Source organism: Hyla sarda, chromosome 11 (genome assembly GCF_029499605.1).
Source record: "Hyla sarda isolate aHylSar1 chromosome 11, aHylSar1.hap1, whole genome shotgun sequence".
Lineage (NCBI taxonomy): Eukaryota > Metazoa > Chordata > Amphibia > Anura > Hylidae > Hyla > Hyla sarda.
In genome coordinates, this window is record NC_079199.1 from 95,259,499 (window position 1) to 95,276,100 (window position 16,602).

At 43.3% G+C, this 16,602-nt stretch overlaps 1 protein-coding gene and 1 long non-coding RNA gene across 7 annotated transcripts in view; one reads left to right on the forward strand and one right to left on the reverse strand.

Moving 5' to 3' along the window:
* LOC130294877 (uncharacterized) overlaps positions 1 to 16,602 on the forward strand; it is a 31,545-nt gene that overhangs the window by 8,864 nt on the left and 6,079 nt on the right. The gene's annotated exons all lie outside the window — the stretch shown is intronic.
* The window catches only part of BMF (Bcl2 modifying factor), a 72,422-nt gene that overhangs the window by 8,772 nt on the left and 47,048 nt on the right, over positions 1 to 16,602 (reverse strand). For all 6 annotated transcript variants that reach the window (XM_056545005.1, XM_056545006.1, XM_056545007.1 and 3 more), the window contains one exon: positions 13,863 to 14,017. In XM_056545005.1, coding sequence (XP_056400980.1) covers positions 13,863 to 14,017 — 155 coding nt within the window. The remainder of the gene's footprint in view (positions 1 to 13,862; positions 14,018 to 16,602) is intronic.

Below are 16,602 nucleotides of genomic sequence, written 5' to 3' on the forward strand. Positions count from 1 at the left end.
AAGTATTAGAGAGTGTGAGAGCGATAACACCACATTTAAAGAGTACCTGTCCCCAAACTAAAGTTTTAATATATTGTTCCTTATGCAATTATAGGACACTTTGCTATTTAAATTCTCAACCTTTATATGTTTTTAATGTGATTGAAAAAACGGCCACTAGTTGGCTCTGTTCTGTTCCCTGCACAAGTCAAACAGTTAGTTTGGTCTCCTCCCAGCCTGACAGGAGACCAAACTTAGAAAGTGCGCGCGGGGCATGGCGAGGCACAGCTATCGCAGGCGTCAGTGACGTTGCCCCTGCTGGGGAACGCCCATTTTCTCCTGCCGGGAGCTCACACAGTGTGAGTAAGGGGGAAAGGTATGATACACAGCTTTTTAAAAGCTCGGAAATCTTTTTTAAGGGAAGGAGGGATGGAGGTAAAATGACAAATTAGGCCCAATTTGGATGACATTACATGCTTCTCAGATTCCATGTGAGAGTACGTTCTCAAGTAAATCTGTTGCTGCAGCGAGAAATGTGCTGCGTAGTCCCTGATCACCATACACACAGGGCTTTCTGGTGGAAGCCCTCTATGTGCAGTGAGTTTTGGAGGTGGTGCCGCCTGCCGGCAAGACTGTGAGGCACGGCCCCGCCTCCAAAATTCACTGCACACGTAGGTCTGCTGCCAGATAGCCCTGTGCGTATGGTGATCGGGGATTAAAGGGGTACTCCGGTGGAAAACATTTTTTTTTAAATCAACTCAGCTGCTGAACACTACAGAGGAAATTCTTTTCTTTTTAGAACACAGACCTGTCTGCTGACATCAAGAGCACAGTGCTCTCTGCTGACACCTCTGTCCATTTTAGGAACTGTCCAGAGCAGCATATGTTTGCTATGGGGATTTTCTCCTATTCTGGTCAGTTCCCAAAATGGACAGAGATGTCAGCAGAGAGCACTGTGCTTGTGATGTCATTGGAGAAGCATGTTTATTTCGTATTAACACCACTACTCCATTATTACGTAAATCACTAGTTATGTATTAGGGAAGTATTAGGAAACTGTCAAAGGTCAAAGTATAAACCTGCATAGTCATGCTTCTACTAGACAGGAAATCCGCCGTTTACCCAGCGACCAGAGAAAGAATTAGGCAAGACCTCTAGACTTGTTATCATGAGTCATGAGATCACAATAAACAATTGTATCACAATAGGCAAAGATGACAAGTTCTATTACAGTATATTGTACAGCAAATACATTGTCCCTGATCTAATATTGTAAACCCGACCTGTTATGTTGGGTCGTGCTCCAGAATTTGCCACAAAAGGGGGCGTGTCTCCAACATAAAAAAAAATTTACTAAGGTTTACACAAAACGTGGTGCATTTGAGCTCCGGAAAACCCCACAGTTCCGGGCAGGTGTAAAAAAAAAGCAAAATGTAGGAAAAAGTGCAAAACGTAGGGAAACCTTAGTAAATACCATGGAAAAATACTTGTAGTGAATTAAAGGTTTACTCTGCTCCCCAGCGTCCGGAACTCAATGTTCCGAACACTGGGTGCGGGCTTCCATGTTCATGCCCGCCCCCTCGTGACATCCCGCCCCGTGATGCCACACCCCACCCCCTCAATGAAAGTCTATGGGAAGGGGGCGTGACGGCCGTCACGCCCCCTTCCCATAGACTTTCATTGAGGGGCCGTGATGTGACGTCATGGGGCGGGGCATGACGTCACGAGGGGGCAGGCGTGAACACGGAAGCCCGCACCCAGTGTTCGGAACATTGAGTTCCGGACGCTGGGGAGCGGAGTAACCCTTTAAAACCCACAAAGAAAACTACACTCCACTCTTAGTAAATCAGGGCCATTTTTTTTTTGCAGAATGGAAAGTTATACCATATTCCTGTACACTCCCGTATCATCCCTCATAGTTGTCAGGCGCTCTGCCGGCAGACGTTCAGCGACTTGTGATGGATGCTCAGGCATCGATTCCCTACAGGACAGGTGTAGCTGACTATAGGACACACCACTATTTTACATAACTACAAACAGGAAAAAACATTCAATACTAACTCCACTTCCCTGGAAGTCTAAGGCAGTGCAGGGGTCAGTTCTACATAATTTGCTGGTCTAGGATTGAGGAGGCGATTAGAGAGGTTATCCAGGAATAGAAAACCAGAGCTAATTTCTTTCAAAAAACGCTCCCCGTCTGTCTCCAGGTTGGGTGGTGATCTGCAGCTCAGCTCAGTTCCAAAAGTTGTAATGACGCACACAACCCGAGGACAGATGTGGAGCTGTTTTTGAAAGAAATTAGCTCTGGTTTTCTATTCCTGGATAACCCCTTTAATAGTCAGATACTGTTAGACGTGTCATCATCTTCTGACCACTGAAACAAACTGCAAAGGTTGATGTAGTGACTGTACGACACCCACATACGCAAATATGCTGAAAATACACACACACAGCTCTGCTGCACCTACCTACAAACAACTCTGCTCTGCGTAACAAACACACACAGCACACCTACACCCACATACACACACATCACTGCTACACCCACAGCACTGCTACACCCACATACACACACAGCTCTTTTACACCCACATACACACACAGCTCTGTTACACCCACATACACACACAGCACTGCTACACCCACATACACACACAGCACTGCTACACACACATACACATCTCTGTTACACCCACATACACACACAGCTCTGTTACACCCACATACACACACAGCTCTGTTACACCCACATACACACAGCACTGTTTCACCCACATACACACACAGCACTGTTACACCCACATACACACACAGCTCTGTTACACCCACATACACACACAGCACTACTACACCCACAGTTCTGTTACACCCACATACACACTCAGCTCTGTTACACCCACATACACACAGCTGTTACACCCACATACACACACAGCTGTTACACCCACATACACACACAGCTCTGTAACACCCACATACATACACAACTCTGTAAAACCCACATACATACACAGCTCTGTTACACCCACATACACACACAGCTCTATTGCACCCACATACACACACACAGCTCTGTTACACCCACATACACACACAGCTCTGTAACACCCACATACACACACAGCTCTGTTACACCCAAATACACACACAGCTCTGTTACACCCAAATACACACACAGCTCTGTTACACCCACATGCACAAACATTGATTGCAAAAAAAAGAAGCCCCTGCACATGTTTAGTACTTATTCTTTAGTAAAAAAAAAAAAAAAACAAGCCCAAATCTCTGCTTATTTTAGACTCAGGTGTCCAATGGGTGGTCTTACTAGTGATTGACAGCTATCAGCATACATGTTCATACAGGCAAGGCTGTCAGTTACAGAGTAGGACCGCCTAAACCCAGAATGGATTTCAATTATATTTATATATCTATATTCAGCTCCTCCTGATCTAACAGCATTTTAAAGGAAATCTGCAGTGTAAGACACTTATCCCCAACCCCAGGGGATAAGTGTCTGATCGTGGGGGTCCGATTGCTGGGACCCCCCCACAATCTCCTGTACGGGGCCCTGGCACTGTCTTACAATGCAGTACTCCTTTAAATGGGCACTCAGCCCCTAGACATCTTATTCCTTATCCAAAGTATAGGGGATAAGATGTCTGATCGCGGGGGTCCCGCCGCTGGGGACACCCGCGATCTCCCTGCTGCACCCGGCATTCGTTTAGATCGTCAGGTGCAGCGCCGGAGGCTCGTGATCTCACAGCCACACCCCCTCAATGCAAGTCTATGGGAGGGGGCGTGACGGCAGTCACGCCCCCTCCCATAGGCTTGCATTGAGGGGGCATGGCCATGAAGTTACAAGCCTACGCCCCGCATTGCCAGTCATCCAGCATGAAGCGAAGTTCACTCCATGCACCGGATGCCTGGGGTGCCGCAGCAGAGAACGCGAGGGTCCCCAACGATGGGACCCCAGCGATCAGACATGTTATCCCCTATCCTTTTGGATAAAGGATAAAATGTCTAGGGGTTGGAGTACCCCTTTAATAGTGACAGATCCCTAAAAAGCTGAGTGATCATTCACTGACAGCAAGCAGAGATTTAAAAAATAATAATAATTAAAAAAAACATATTAAAAAGTTGAATAACTTTTCATCCCACAATAGCTATCTTTATGTAACTATCTCTCAGTTGTTTCTGACAGCAGTGTTTTCGTTTCAGTGTAACTGTCTTGATGGGCTGCAAGTGTTTACATAAGAGACCGAGCACGAAAAGTTCAACTAAGCAAAAAAAAAAACAACGAAAAACCATGAAACCCATTTAACGTCCTGAGGGTATCTTTAATTCGGTTCGCTGGAAATGCATAAAAAGGCAGTAGTCAGGTGCTGGAAGTGCATTGTGGGTAGTGACACATCTCATGACTCAGAAGCTAAATATAGAGAACGATATAAACAGGGAGGGGACTGCAGCCACAAAACACACACAGCCCTGCTGTCCTCACGCAACGCCCCCCTCCCCCACCGCTCCGAAACACCCCCCCATCCCTCTTATATTGTGTGTCACTCACCCGGGACAACCCCTTTAAAGACTGAAAAAGTTGTTGGACTGGTAGATAGAGAAAAACATTGTCTAGGATTCTGGCCTCTTCTCCCTGCAGTGACAGGTCTGATGTATATTGTGAAATTTTACCCAAAAACCTATGTCCCGGGGGATAATGTGCAATATGAGACTAGTAGTACTGTAAAGTGTGTCAGGCTGCGTTCACATCACCTTCGTTTTTTTGGGTTATAAATCTGACACAACATGGCGGACCCCAAAGACATCTCGGCACTGATCTTTATAGTGAATTGTTTTCCTATATGCAAAATGAAGCAACTTTCTAAATCGTCTTCATTAGGAATTTCCTATCATCAGGACTGGTGCAAGGATTTTTGCCACCCTAGGCGAAAGCTAATTTTGCCGTCCACTTGGCTCCTCCCATTGACACCCCCCCCCCACCACACTACTGAAATGACACACTGTAACACACCTCCTCCTCATGTAATCTCCTTACTTCTAGGGTCACACAGTGTAACACACCTCCTCCTCATGTAATCTCCTTACTTCTAGGGTGACACACTGTAACACACCTCCTCCTCATGTAATCTCCTTACTTCTAGGGTAACACACTGTAACACACCTCCTCCTCATGTAATCTCCTTACTTCTAGGGTCACACACTGTAACAAACCCCCTCCTAATGTTATTTTCTTACTACTGGGGTGACACACTGTAACACACCTCCTCCTCATGTAATCTCCTTACTTCTAGGGTCACACACTGTAACAAACATCCTCCTCATGTTATTTCCTTACTATTGGGGTGACACACTGTAACAAACCTCCTACTCAAGTAATCTCCTTACTTCTAGGGTGACACACTGTAACAAACCCCCTCCTAATGTTATTTTCTTACTACTGGGGTGACACACTGTAACACACCTCCTCCGCATGTAATCTCCTTACTTCTAGGGTCACACACTGTAACAAACCCCCTCCTAATGTTATTTTCTTACTACTGGGGTGACACACTGTAACACACCTCCTCCTCATGTAATCTCCTTACTTCTAGGGTCACACACTGTAACAAACCTCCTCCTCAAGTAATCTCCTTACTTCTAGGGTCACACACTGTAACAAACCCCCTCCTAATGTTATTTTCTTACTACTGGGGTGACACACTGTAACACACCTCCTCCTCATGTAATCTCCTTACTTCTAGGGTCACACACTGTAACAAACATCCTCCTCATGTTATTTCCTTACTATTGGGGTCACACACTGTAACAAACCTCCTCAAGTAATCTCCTTACTTCTAGGGTCACACACTGTAACAAACCCCCTCCTCATGTTATCTCCTTACTTCTAGGAGGAGCCATCACAGTGAGGAGGAGAGTCCATCACAGTGAGGAGGAGGAGCCATCACAGTGAGGAGGAGGAGCCATCACAGTGAGGAGGAGGAGCCATCACAGTGAGGAGGAGGAGTCCGCACAATCAGAACAGCAGTATCAGAAGATCAGGCAGGTTATTGCTTATTTTTGATAAATTAGTCTGATCCCTTTAACAAACATTTCTAGAGCCAGGCAACCCCTTTAAACACTACATGAGTGCTTATCCCATCCCCCCTTACTACTTTGTAAAATGTACTAGATGCCTAGACAGAGATAACAATATATACAATGAATGACTAGCCCCGGGCAAGTGCAGGTTCAGTCAAAAGTTCAACTGCAGGTGCAAAGGGTGAAATGTTCCAGGAAGGTTGACAGCAGGTAAACAACATCACAGGTGACGTTCAGCTAAACCCATAACAGGTGTCTGATGGTTCCAGGCTCCTGTTCACATAACAGATGTGAGGGGAGGGGGATGTACCATACATATAATAAACCTAAATAAATCCATGCTGCAGACCAGTGTTTTCCAAACAGTGTGTCTCGAGCTGATACAAAACTACAAATCCCAGCATGCCCGGACAGCCGAAGGCTGTCCGGGCATGCTGGGATTTGTAGTTTTGTAACAGCTCGAGACACACTGTTTGGAAAACACTACCCCAGATCCTTAAAAAAAATTTATGCCATAGACCCTTAAATAAATCCAGACTCCTAAATACATTCAGACCCCAGACTCCTGAATAAATGCATACCCAGATTGTCTCAGTAGAGATAACCTTAGAACTCGGTCTTAGTTTAAAGGGGTACTCCGGTGGAAGACATTTTCTTTAAAATCAACTGGTGCCAGAAAGTTAAACAGATTTGTAAATGACTTCTATTTAAAAAAATCTTAATCCTTCCAGTACTTATCAGCTGCTGTTAGGATCCACAGGAAGTTCTTTTCTTTTTGAATTTCCTTTCTGTCGGGCCACAGTGCTCTCTGCTGACACCTCTGTCCATTTTAGGAACTGTTCAGAGTAGGAGCAAATCCCCATAGGAAACCTCTCCTGCTCTGGACAGTTCCTAAAATGGACAGGGGAGTCAGCAGAGAGCAGTGTGGTCAGACAGAAAGGAAATTCAAAAAGAAAAGAACTTCCTGTGGATCATAACAGCAGCTGATAAATACTGAAAGGATTAAGACTTTTTTAATAGAAGTAATTTACAAATCTGTTTAACTTTATGGCACCAGTTGATTAAAATTTTTTTTCCAGTGGAGTACCCCTTTACAAAATGCATTGTAAGGGTTCGTTCACACTGACTTATTTCCTATCCAACTTGCAGCGTGTTTCCCACTCCATGTTTGAAAGGGATGGGCTCTCCTTAGGCCATCTGCAGCAAATTTTCGGCAGTGGAATCTCCGCTGCGGAAAATCCACCACAGACCCCATTGGAGTCAATAGGGTCTGCGGGGGATTTCCAACAGCGAAGATTCCGTTTTTCCATACTCAGAAGAAATGGAGTTACATATTTTGGGGGGCATTTTCTCCTATTACCTCTTGTAAAAATGGTAAATTTGGGGGAAAAAATGCATTTTAGTGGGGAAAAAAAAGTTTTCTTCATTTACACATCAGAATTTAACGAAAAGTCGTCAAACACCTGTGGGGTGTTAAGGCTCACTGTACACCTTGTTATGTGCCTTGAGGGGTGTAGTTTCCAAAATAGTATGCCATGTGTTTTTTTTTTTTTTGCTGTTATGGAACCATAGGGGCTTCCTAAATTCAACATGCCCCCCAAAAAACATTTCCTCAAAATTTGCTTTCAAAAAGCCAAATGTGGCTCCTTCTCTTCTGAGCATTGTAGTGCGCCCGTAGAGCACTTGACGTCCACATACTCAGAAGAGATGGGGTTACAAATTTTGGGGGGCACTTTCTCCTATTACCTCTTGTAAAAATGTCAAATTTGGGGAAAAAACAGCATTTTAGTGAAAGAAAAAAAATATTTTATTTACACATCCGACTTTAACAAAAAATCATCAAACACCTGTGGGGTGTTAAGTCTCACTGTTCCTCTTGCTACGTGCCTTGAGGGGTGTAGTCTGCAAAATAGTATGCCATGTGTTTTTTTTTTCTGTTCTGGCACCATAGGGGCTTCCTAAATGTGACATGCCCCCCAAAAACCATTTCAGCAAAATTCACTCTCCAAAATCCCATTGTCGCTCCTTCACTTCTGAGCCCTCCAGTGCACCCACAGAGCACTTTCCGTTCACATATGAGATATTTCCTTACTCAAGAGAAATTGGGTTACACATTTTGGGGGGGCATTTTCTCCTATTACCCCTTGTAAAAATTCAAAAACTGGTTCTACAAGAACATGCGAGTGTAAAAAATTTTGATTTTTAATTTTCTTCATCTCTGTGCTGCTATTTCTGTGAAACACATAAAGGGTTAACAAACATTCTGAATGTCATTTTGAATACTTGGGGGGGGGGGGTGCAGTTTTTATAATGGGGTCATTTATGGGGTATTTCTAATATGAAGACCCCTCAAATCCACTTCAAAACTGAACGGGTTGCCGAAAAATTCCGATTTTGAAAATTCTGTGGAAATTTGCTGCTATACTTTGAAGCCCTCTGATGTCTTCCAAAAGTAAAAACATGTCAACTATATGATGCCAACATAAATTACACATATTGTATATGTGAATCAATATATAATTTATTTGGTATGTCTATTTTCCTCACAAGCAGAGCGCTTCAAAGTTAGCAAAATGCTAAATTTTCAAATTTTTCATGAAATTTTTGAATTTTTCACCAAGAAATGATGCAAGTATCGACTGTCACAATCACACCCTATCGGTCCAGCCAAGACATTAGAGAGAGTGTGATGGTGCAAGGGTTAAAGCCGCCAGACCTCTGGGTATCCACTACAAGTCCCAGCAAGTCACCAAATTAACCCTTAGATAAACATGTTTCCACCAGAGCTGCCTTCAGAAAGGTGAGCTACTATATTAAGAGATCAAAGACCAGAGCTGATTAATTAAACATTTAATCTGATAAAAGGTATCACAGTGCTGACTATATAAAAATACAGGAACAAATGACATACAGGTATAACAATATATAAAAGAGTTTAGCAAGACAAGTTCACAAAACAAAAGATGAAGTTCTTACAGCATGATGATATAGCAGTTCATGAGAGTGAGTTCCAGCTGTTCTTAGAATGGTCTTGTCAGCTTTTGGCACAGCCTTGAACACCCAACTTTGAGTCTAGCATTGTTTTTAAATATCATATCTGCTTTCTTGGGAGGGAGACTCCATTCCCCCCTTCCCTCTGATCCCACCAGGGGGTCTTCTCTCTTCCTGTCCCCTTATCTGTTTGATTATATGATGGAACCAGAGTGCATGACTTCCAAAAAGCCTTTGGCTTCAAAGGAGATGTAAACAAACAGCCAGACCCCCCAACAAAATGCAATACACAAAAGGATACACCATCTGAATGACCTCTTACCCATGTCTTGGATAATACATCACACACAGTTATCATTTATAATACACATATAGGATTTTAATAATCAGGCCTTGGGCCTGACATCGACGAAAATTTACCACTAGTTAAAGCAACTCAGAGTTGTTAATGCTTAAAGCTACAGTGGTCAGATGTGAAAAAAATGCTCTGGTCCTTAAAGGGATTATCCAGGAAAAAACTTATTTTTATACATCAACTGGCTCCAGAAAGTTAAACAGATTTGTAAATTACTTCTATTAAAAATAATCCTTTCAGTACTCAAGCTGCTGAAGTTGAGTTGTTCTTTTCTAAGTGCTCTCTGATGACACGTGTCTTGGGAACCGCCCAGGTTAGAAGCAAATCCCCATAGCAAACCTCTTCTACTCTGTGCAGTTCCCGAGACAAGCAGAGATGTCAGCAGAGAGCACTGTTGCCAGACAGAAAACAACAACTCAACTTCAGCAGCTGATAATTATTGAAAGGATCAAGATTTTTTAATAGAAGTCATTTACAAATCTGTTTAACTTTCTGGAGCCAGTTGATATAAAAAATAAAAATAAAAACATTTTTTCCTGGAATACCCCTTCAACCCCTACAGGACCCATGACATAACGGTACGTCCCGACACCCTGGGTCTTAAGGACCAGGGACATACATTTACGTCATGGGCAGTTCTGGTCCCTGCCGTGCGCCGGGCGGGGATCGGAGCGGGATGCCTGCTGAAATCATTCAGCAGGCATCCCGTGCAAATGCCCAGGGGGGTCATCAGACCCCCCCATGTCGGCGATCGCGGCAAATCGCAAGTGAATTCACACTTGCGATTTGCGCGATTCCGGGTCATTACGGGTCTATAGTGACCCGGTGACCCGGAATATAAGGGGGATCGCGGGTGTCTAAGACACCCAGGATCCCCCTGAAGCGATAGGAGTGAGGTGGCAGGGTTGCCACCCCTCCTATCCCTGCTATTGGTGGTCTAGACGCGACCACCAATAGCAGATCGGGGGCGGGGGGGGGTTTACTTTCGTTTTCCCCGTCCTGCCCTCCCACAATAGGCGGGGCAGGACGGGGAAACGACGGGGACCGGTGCCGAAGATCCACTTACCGATCCAGGCGGGCGACGGAGGCTGCGGGCGACAGAGATCGGCGGGCGGCGATGACGTGCGGCTGGATCCGACGGAAGCCGGTGAGTTGCCTAGCAACATCTGGAGGGTACAGTTTGAGACCATTATACAGTGGTCTCTAACTGTAGCCCTCCAGATGTTGCAAAACTACAACTCCCAGCATGCTCAGACAGCTGTTTGGGCATGCTGGAATATGTAGTTTTGCAACAGCTGGAGGGCTACAGTTCGAGACCACTATATAGTGGTCCCTAAACTGTAGCCCTCCAGATCTTGCAAAACTACAACTCCTAGCAAACAACTGTTTGCTGTCAGGGCATGCTGGGAATTGTAGTTTTGCAACAGCTGGAGGACCACAGTTTGGAGATCACTTTGCAGTGTTCTCTAAAACTGTAGCCCTCCAGATGTTGCAAAACTGCAAATCCCAGCATGTCCAAACAGCAATCAGCTGTCTCGGCATGCTGGGAGTTGTAGTTGCGTACCTCCAGCTATTGCATAACTACATCTCCAAGCATGCCCTTCGGCGATCAGTACATGCTGGGAGTTGTAGTTTTGCAACAGCTGGAGGCACACTGGTTAGAAAATACTGAGTTAGGTAACGGAACCTAACTGAAGGTTTTCCAACCAGTGTGTCTCCAGCTGTTGCTAAAGTACAACTCCCAGCATGCACGGTCTGTCAGTACATGCTGGGAGTTGTAGTTTTGAAACAGCTGGAGATTTGCCCCCCCATGTGAACTTACAGGGTACATTCACACAGGCAGGTTTACAGTAAGTTTCCTGCTTCAAGTTTGGGCTGCGGCAAATTTTTCGCCACAGCTCAAACTCCTAGCGAGAAACTCACCGTAACAAGTCAGTGCGAATGTATCCTAAAAACACTACACTACACTAACACAGAATAAAGGGTAAAACACTACATATACACCCCCTTACACTGCCCCCCCCCCCCCCAATAAAAATGAAAAACGTATTGTATGGCAGTGTTTCCAAAACGGAGCCTCCGGCTGTTGCAAAACAACAACTCCCAGCATTTCCGGACAGCCACTGACTGTCCAGGCATTCTGGGAATTTAGCAACAGCTGGAGGCACCCTGTTTGGGAATCACTGGCGTAGAATACCCCTATGTCCACCCCTATGCAATCCCTAATTTAGTCCTCAAATGCGCATGGAGCTCTCTCACTTCGGAGCCCTGTCGTATTTCAAGGAAACAGTTTAGGGCCACTTATGGGGTATCGCCGTACTCGGGAGAAATTGCACTATAAATTTTGGGGGGCTTTTTCTCCTTTAACCCCTTATGAAAAGGAAAAGTTGGGGCTACACCAACTTGTTAGTGTAATAAAAAAAAAATTTACACTAACATGCTGGTATTGCCCTTTACTTTTTATTTTCACAAGCGTTAAAAGGAAAAAAAGACCCCCAAAATTTGTAACACAATTTCTCCTGAGTACAGAAATACCCCATATGTAGGCGTAAAATGCTCTGCGGGCGCACAACAAGGCTCAGGAGTGAGAGCGCACTGTACATTTGAGGCCTAAATTGGTGCTTTGCACAGGGGTGGCTGATTTTACAGCGGTTCTGACATAAACGCAAAAAAATAAATACCCCACATGTGACCCCATTTTGGAAACTACACCCCTCACGTAATGTAATAAGGGGTACAGTGAGCATTATGCCCCACAGGTGTCTGACAAATTTTTGGAACAGTGGTCTGTGAAAATGAAAATTTTTATTTTTCATTTGCACAGCCCACTGTTCCAAAGATCTGTCAAACGCCAGTGGGGTGTAAATACTCACTGCACCCCTTATTCAATTCTGTGAGGGGTGTAGTTTCCAAAATAGGGTCACATGTGGGGGGTCCACTGTTCTGGCACCACGGGGGGCTTTGTAAACGCACATGGCCCCTGACTTCCATTCCCAAAAATTTTTCCCAAAAGCTCAAAGGCGCTCCTTCTCTTCTGAGCATTGTAGTGCGCCAGCAGAGCACTTGACTTCCACACATGGGGTATTTCCATACTCAGAAGAGATGGGGTTACAAATTTTGGGGGGTCTTTTCTGCTATTAAACCTTGCAAAAATGTGAAATTTGGAGGGAAACACACATTTTTGTGAAAAAAAATATTTTTTTTTTACATATGCAAAAGTCGTGAAACCCCTGTGGGGTGTTAAGGCTCGATATATTCCTTGTTACATTCCTCAAGGGGTCTAGTTTCCAAAATGGTATGCCATGTGTTTTTTTTTTGCTGTTCTGGCACCAAAGGGGCTTCCTAAATGCGACATGCCCCCCAAGCAAAATTTTCTCTCAAAAAGCCAAATATGACTCCTTCTCTTCTGAGCATTGTAGTTCGCCCGTAGTGCACTTCAGGTCAATTTATGGGGTACCTCCATACTCAGAAGAGATGGGGTTACAAATTTTGGGGGGTATTTTCTGCTATTAACCCTTGCAAAAATGTGAAATTTGGGGGGAAACACACATTTTAGTGAAAAAATAATAATTTTTTTTACATATGCAAAAGTCGTGAAACACCTGTGGGGTATTAAGGCTCACTTAATTCCTTGTTACGTTCCTCAAGGGGTCTAGTTTCCAAAATGGTATGCCATGTGTTTTTTTTTTTGCTGTTCTGGCACCATAGGGGCTTCCTAATGCAACATGCCCCCCCCAAAAACCATTTCAGAAAAACGTACTCTCCAAAATCCCCTTGTCGCTCCTTCCCTTCTGAGCCCTCTACTGCGCCCGCCGAACACTTTACATAGACATATGAGGTATGTGCTTACTCGAGAGAAATTGGGCTACAAATATAAGTATACATTTTCTCCTTTTAGCCCTTGTAAAAATTCAAAAATTGTGTCTACAAGAACATGCGAGTGTAAAAAATGAAGATTGTGAATTTTCTCTTTCACTTTGCTGCTATTTCTGTGAAACACCTAAAGGGTTAAAACGCTGACTGAATGTCATTTTGAATACTTTGGGGGTGCAGTTTTTATAATGGGGTCATTTGTGGGGTATTTCTAATATGAAGACCCTTCAAATCCACTTCAAACCTGAATTGGTCCCTGAAAAATAGTGAGTTTGAAAATTTTGTGAAAAATTTGAAAATTGCTGCTGAACTTTGAAGCCCTCTGGTGTCTTCCAAAAGTAAAAACTCGTCAATTTTATGATGCAAACATAAAGTAGACATATTTTATATGTGAATCAAATTTTTATTTATTTGGAATATCCATTTTACTTACAAGCAGAGAGCTTCAAAGTTAGAAAAATGCAAAATTTTCTAATTTGTCATCAAATTTTGGGATTTTTCACCAAGAAAGGATGCAAGTTACCACCAAATGTTACCACTATGTTAAAGTAGAATATGTCACGAATGTTACCCTCTGTAGTTGAAGCCTGTGGAACTGATCCCCAATGCACTGTAACTTTCGGGCAATTCTCCGCTCAGCCGTCTGCTCCTGCCTGGCACGACCTGTCCCATTGCCAAACCGCATGGTGACGTTCGTGGACTGGTGTAAGAGATATCCTGCATGTCCTACAACGCAAGAGACACCATTACTGATCTGTAAGAAAGATGTAATCTGATGTTGCTGACTTTATATGAACATACAGAAATGCAACAAAAACATCCAAACATTATTCATCTATTATAGTGTAACAAAAAACTTCAGAGTAAACTTTTTTTTTTGACCAACAACTTGGTAAGAAACCGGTCATATAATGGTTTCATTCTGACTGCCTGCGAAGATTGTAAATACTTAAAGCGTACCTGTCATTTTGTTAAAGGGGTACTCCGGTGGAAAACTTCTTTTTTTTTTTTAAATCAACTAGTGCCAGAAAGTTAAACAGATTTGTAAATTACTTCTATAAAAAAAAATCTTAATCCTTCCAGTACTTATTAGCTGTTGAATACTATAGAGGAAAATTCTTTTCTTTTTTGAACACAGAGCTCTCTGCTGACATCACAAGCACAGTGCTCTCTGCTGACATCTCTGTCCATTTTAGGAACTGTCCAGAGCAGCCTATGTGTGCTATGGGGATTTTCTCCTACTCTGGACAGTTCTTAAAATGGATAGAGATGTCAGCAGAGAGCACTGTGCTCGTGATGTCAGCAGAGAGCTCTGTGTTCCAAAAAGAAAAGAATTTCCTCTGTAGTATTTAGCAGCTAATAAGTACTGAAAGGATTAAGCTTTTTTAATAGAAGTCATTTACAAATCTGTTTAACTTTCTGGCACCAGTTGATTTAAAAAAAAAATAATATATATATATATATTTTTTTTATTTTTTTATTTATTTATTTATTTATTTTTTTTACACCGGAGTACCCCTTTTAAGGATGATTATGATGATTCTGATTGTTGATCAATATATTAATCCATAATTTATACTACTGCTAATTAATTGCTGCAGAAAAACATTATTACCTTTATCAGATACATCAGCTTGGAGCCAAGATGGGAATTTTGTAAATTAATATTGCTAAATAATCTTGTCATACAACATGTCCTTGATGAAAATGTTTAACTTCCCTTCTTTTGTGGTGCAAAGATGATTCGGGCAACACCAATCCCCAACTCCAGGACCCGAAGGGTAGCGCCTCCCGTCTAGTAGACGATGTAGAAAAATAGGGTGTCCAGCACCGGTGTCTCGGTTAAAAGCTGTAAATCTTTATTGAAGTAGTCACAGGATACAAAAGCATCATAGAACACAACGCCCGCTTTTGTATCCTGTGACTACTTCAATAAAGATTTACAGCTTTTAAAGGGGTATTCCAGGAAAAAAACTTTTTTCTATATATCAACTGGTTCCAGAAAGTTAAACATATTTGTAAATAACTTCTATTAAAAAATCTTAATCCTTTCAGTACTTATGAGCTTCTGAAGTTAAGGTTGTTCTTTTCTGTCTAAATCCTCTCTGATGACACCTGTCTCGGGAAACGCCCAGTTTAGAAGAGGCTTGCTATGTGGATTTGCCTCTAAACTGGGCGTTTCCCGAGACAGGTGTCATCAGAGAGGATTTAGACAGAAAAGAACAACCTTAACTTCAGAAGCTCATAAGTACTGAAAGGATTAAGATTTTTTTAATAGAAGTAATTTACAAATCTGTTTAACTTTCTGGAGCCAGTTGATATATATAAAAAAAAAGTTTTTTCCTGGAATACCCCTTTAAAGGGGTAGTCCAGTGCTGAAAAATGTATCCCCTATCCTAAGGATAGGGGATAAGTTTTAGATCGCGGGGGGTCCGACCGCTGGGGCCCCCTGCGATCTCCTGTAAGGGGCCCCGGTTCGCTGGCCACATAGCAGGTGTCGACCACCGCAAGAAGCGGCGGCCGACACGCCGCCTCAATACTGCGCTATGGCAGAGCCAGAGATTACCGAAGACAGCGCTCCGGCTCTGCCATACAGTTGTATTGAGGGGGCGTGCCAGCCGCCGCTTCCTGCAGTGGTCAACACGCCCACTTCCCACAGGCTGCCGGGGCCCCATACAGGAGATCGCCCCAGCAGTCGGACCCCCCGCGATCTGAAACTTATCCCCTATCCTTAGGATAGGGGATACGTTTTTCAGCACTGGATATCTCCTTTAAAGGGGTACTCCGGTGGAAAACTTTTTTTTTTTTAACCAACTGGTGCCAGATTTGTAAATTACTTCTATTAAAAAAATCTTAATCCTTCCAGTACTTATTAGCTGCTGAATACTACAGAGGAAATTATTTTCTTTTTGGAACACAGAGCTCTCTGCTGACATCACGAGCACAGTGCTCTCTGCTGACATCATGACCACAGTGCTCTCTGCTGACATCTCTGTCCAATTTAAGAACTGTCGAGAGTAGGAGAAAATCCCCATAGAAAACATATGCTGCTCTGGACAGTTCCTAAAATGGACAGAGATGTCAGCAGAGAGCACTGTGCTCGTGATGTCAGCAGAGAGCTCTGTGTTCCAAAAAGAAAAGAATTTCATCTGTAGTATTCAGCAGCTAATAAGTACTGGAAGGATTAAGATTTTTTTTTTTTGCAGAAGTAATTTACAAATCTGTTTAACTTTCTGGCACCAGTTGATTAAAAAAAGAAAGCGTACCCGCGAAACACCGGTGCTGGACTTTCTATATCCCTTCTTTTGTAA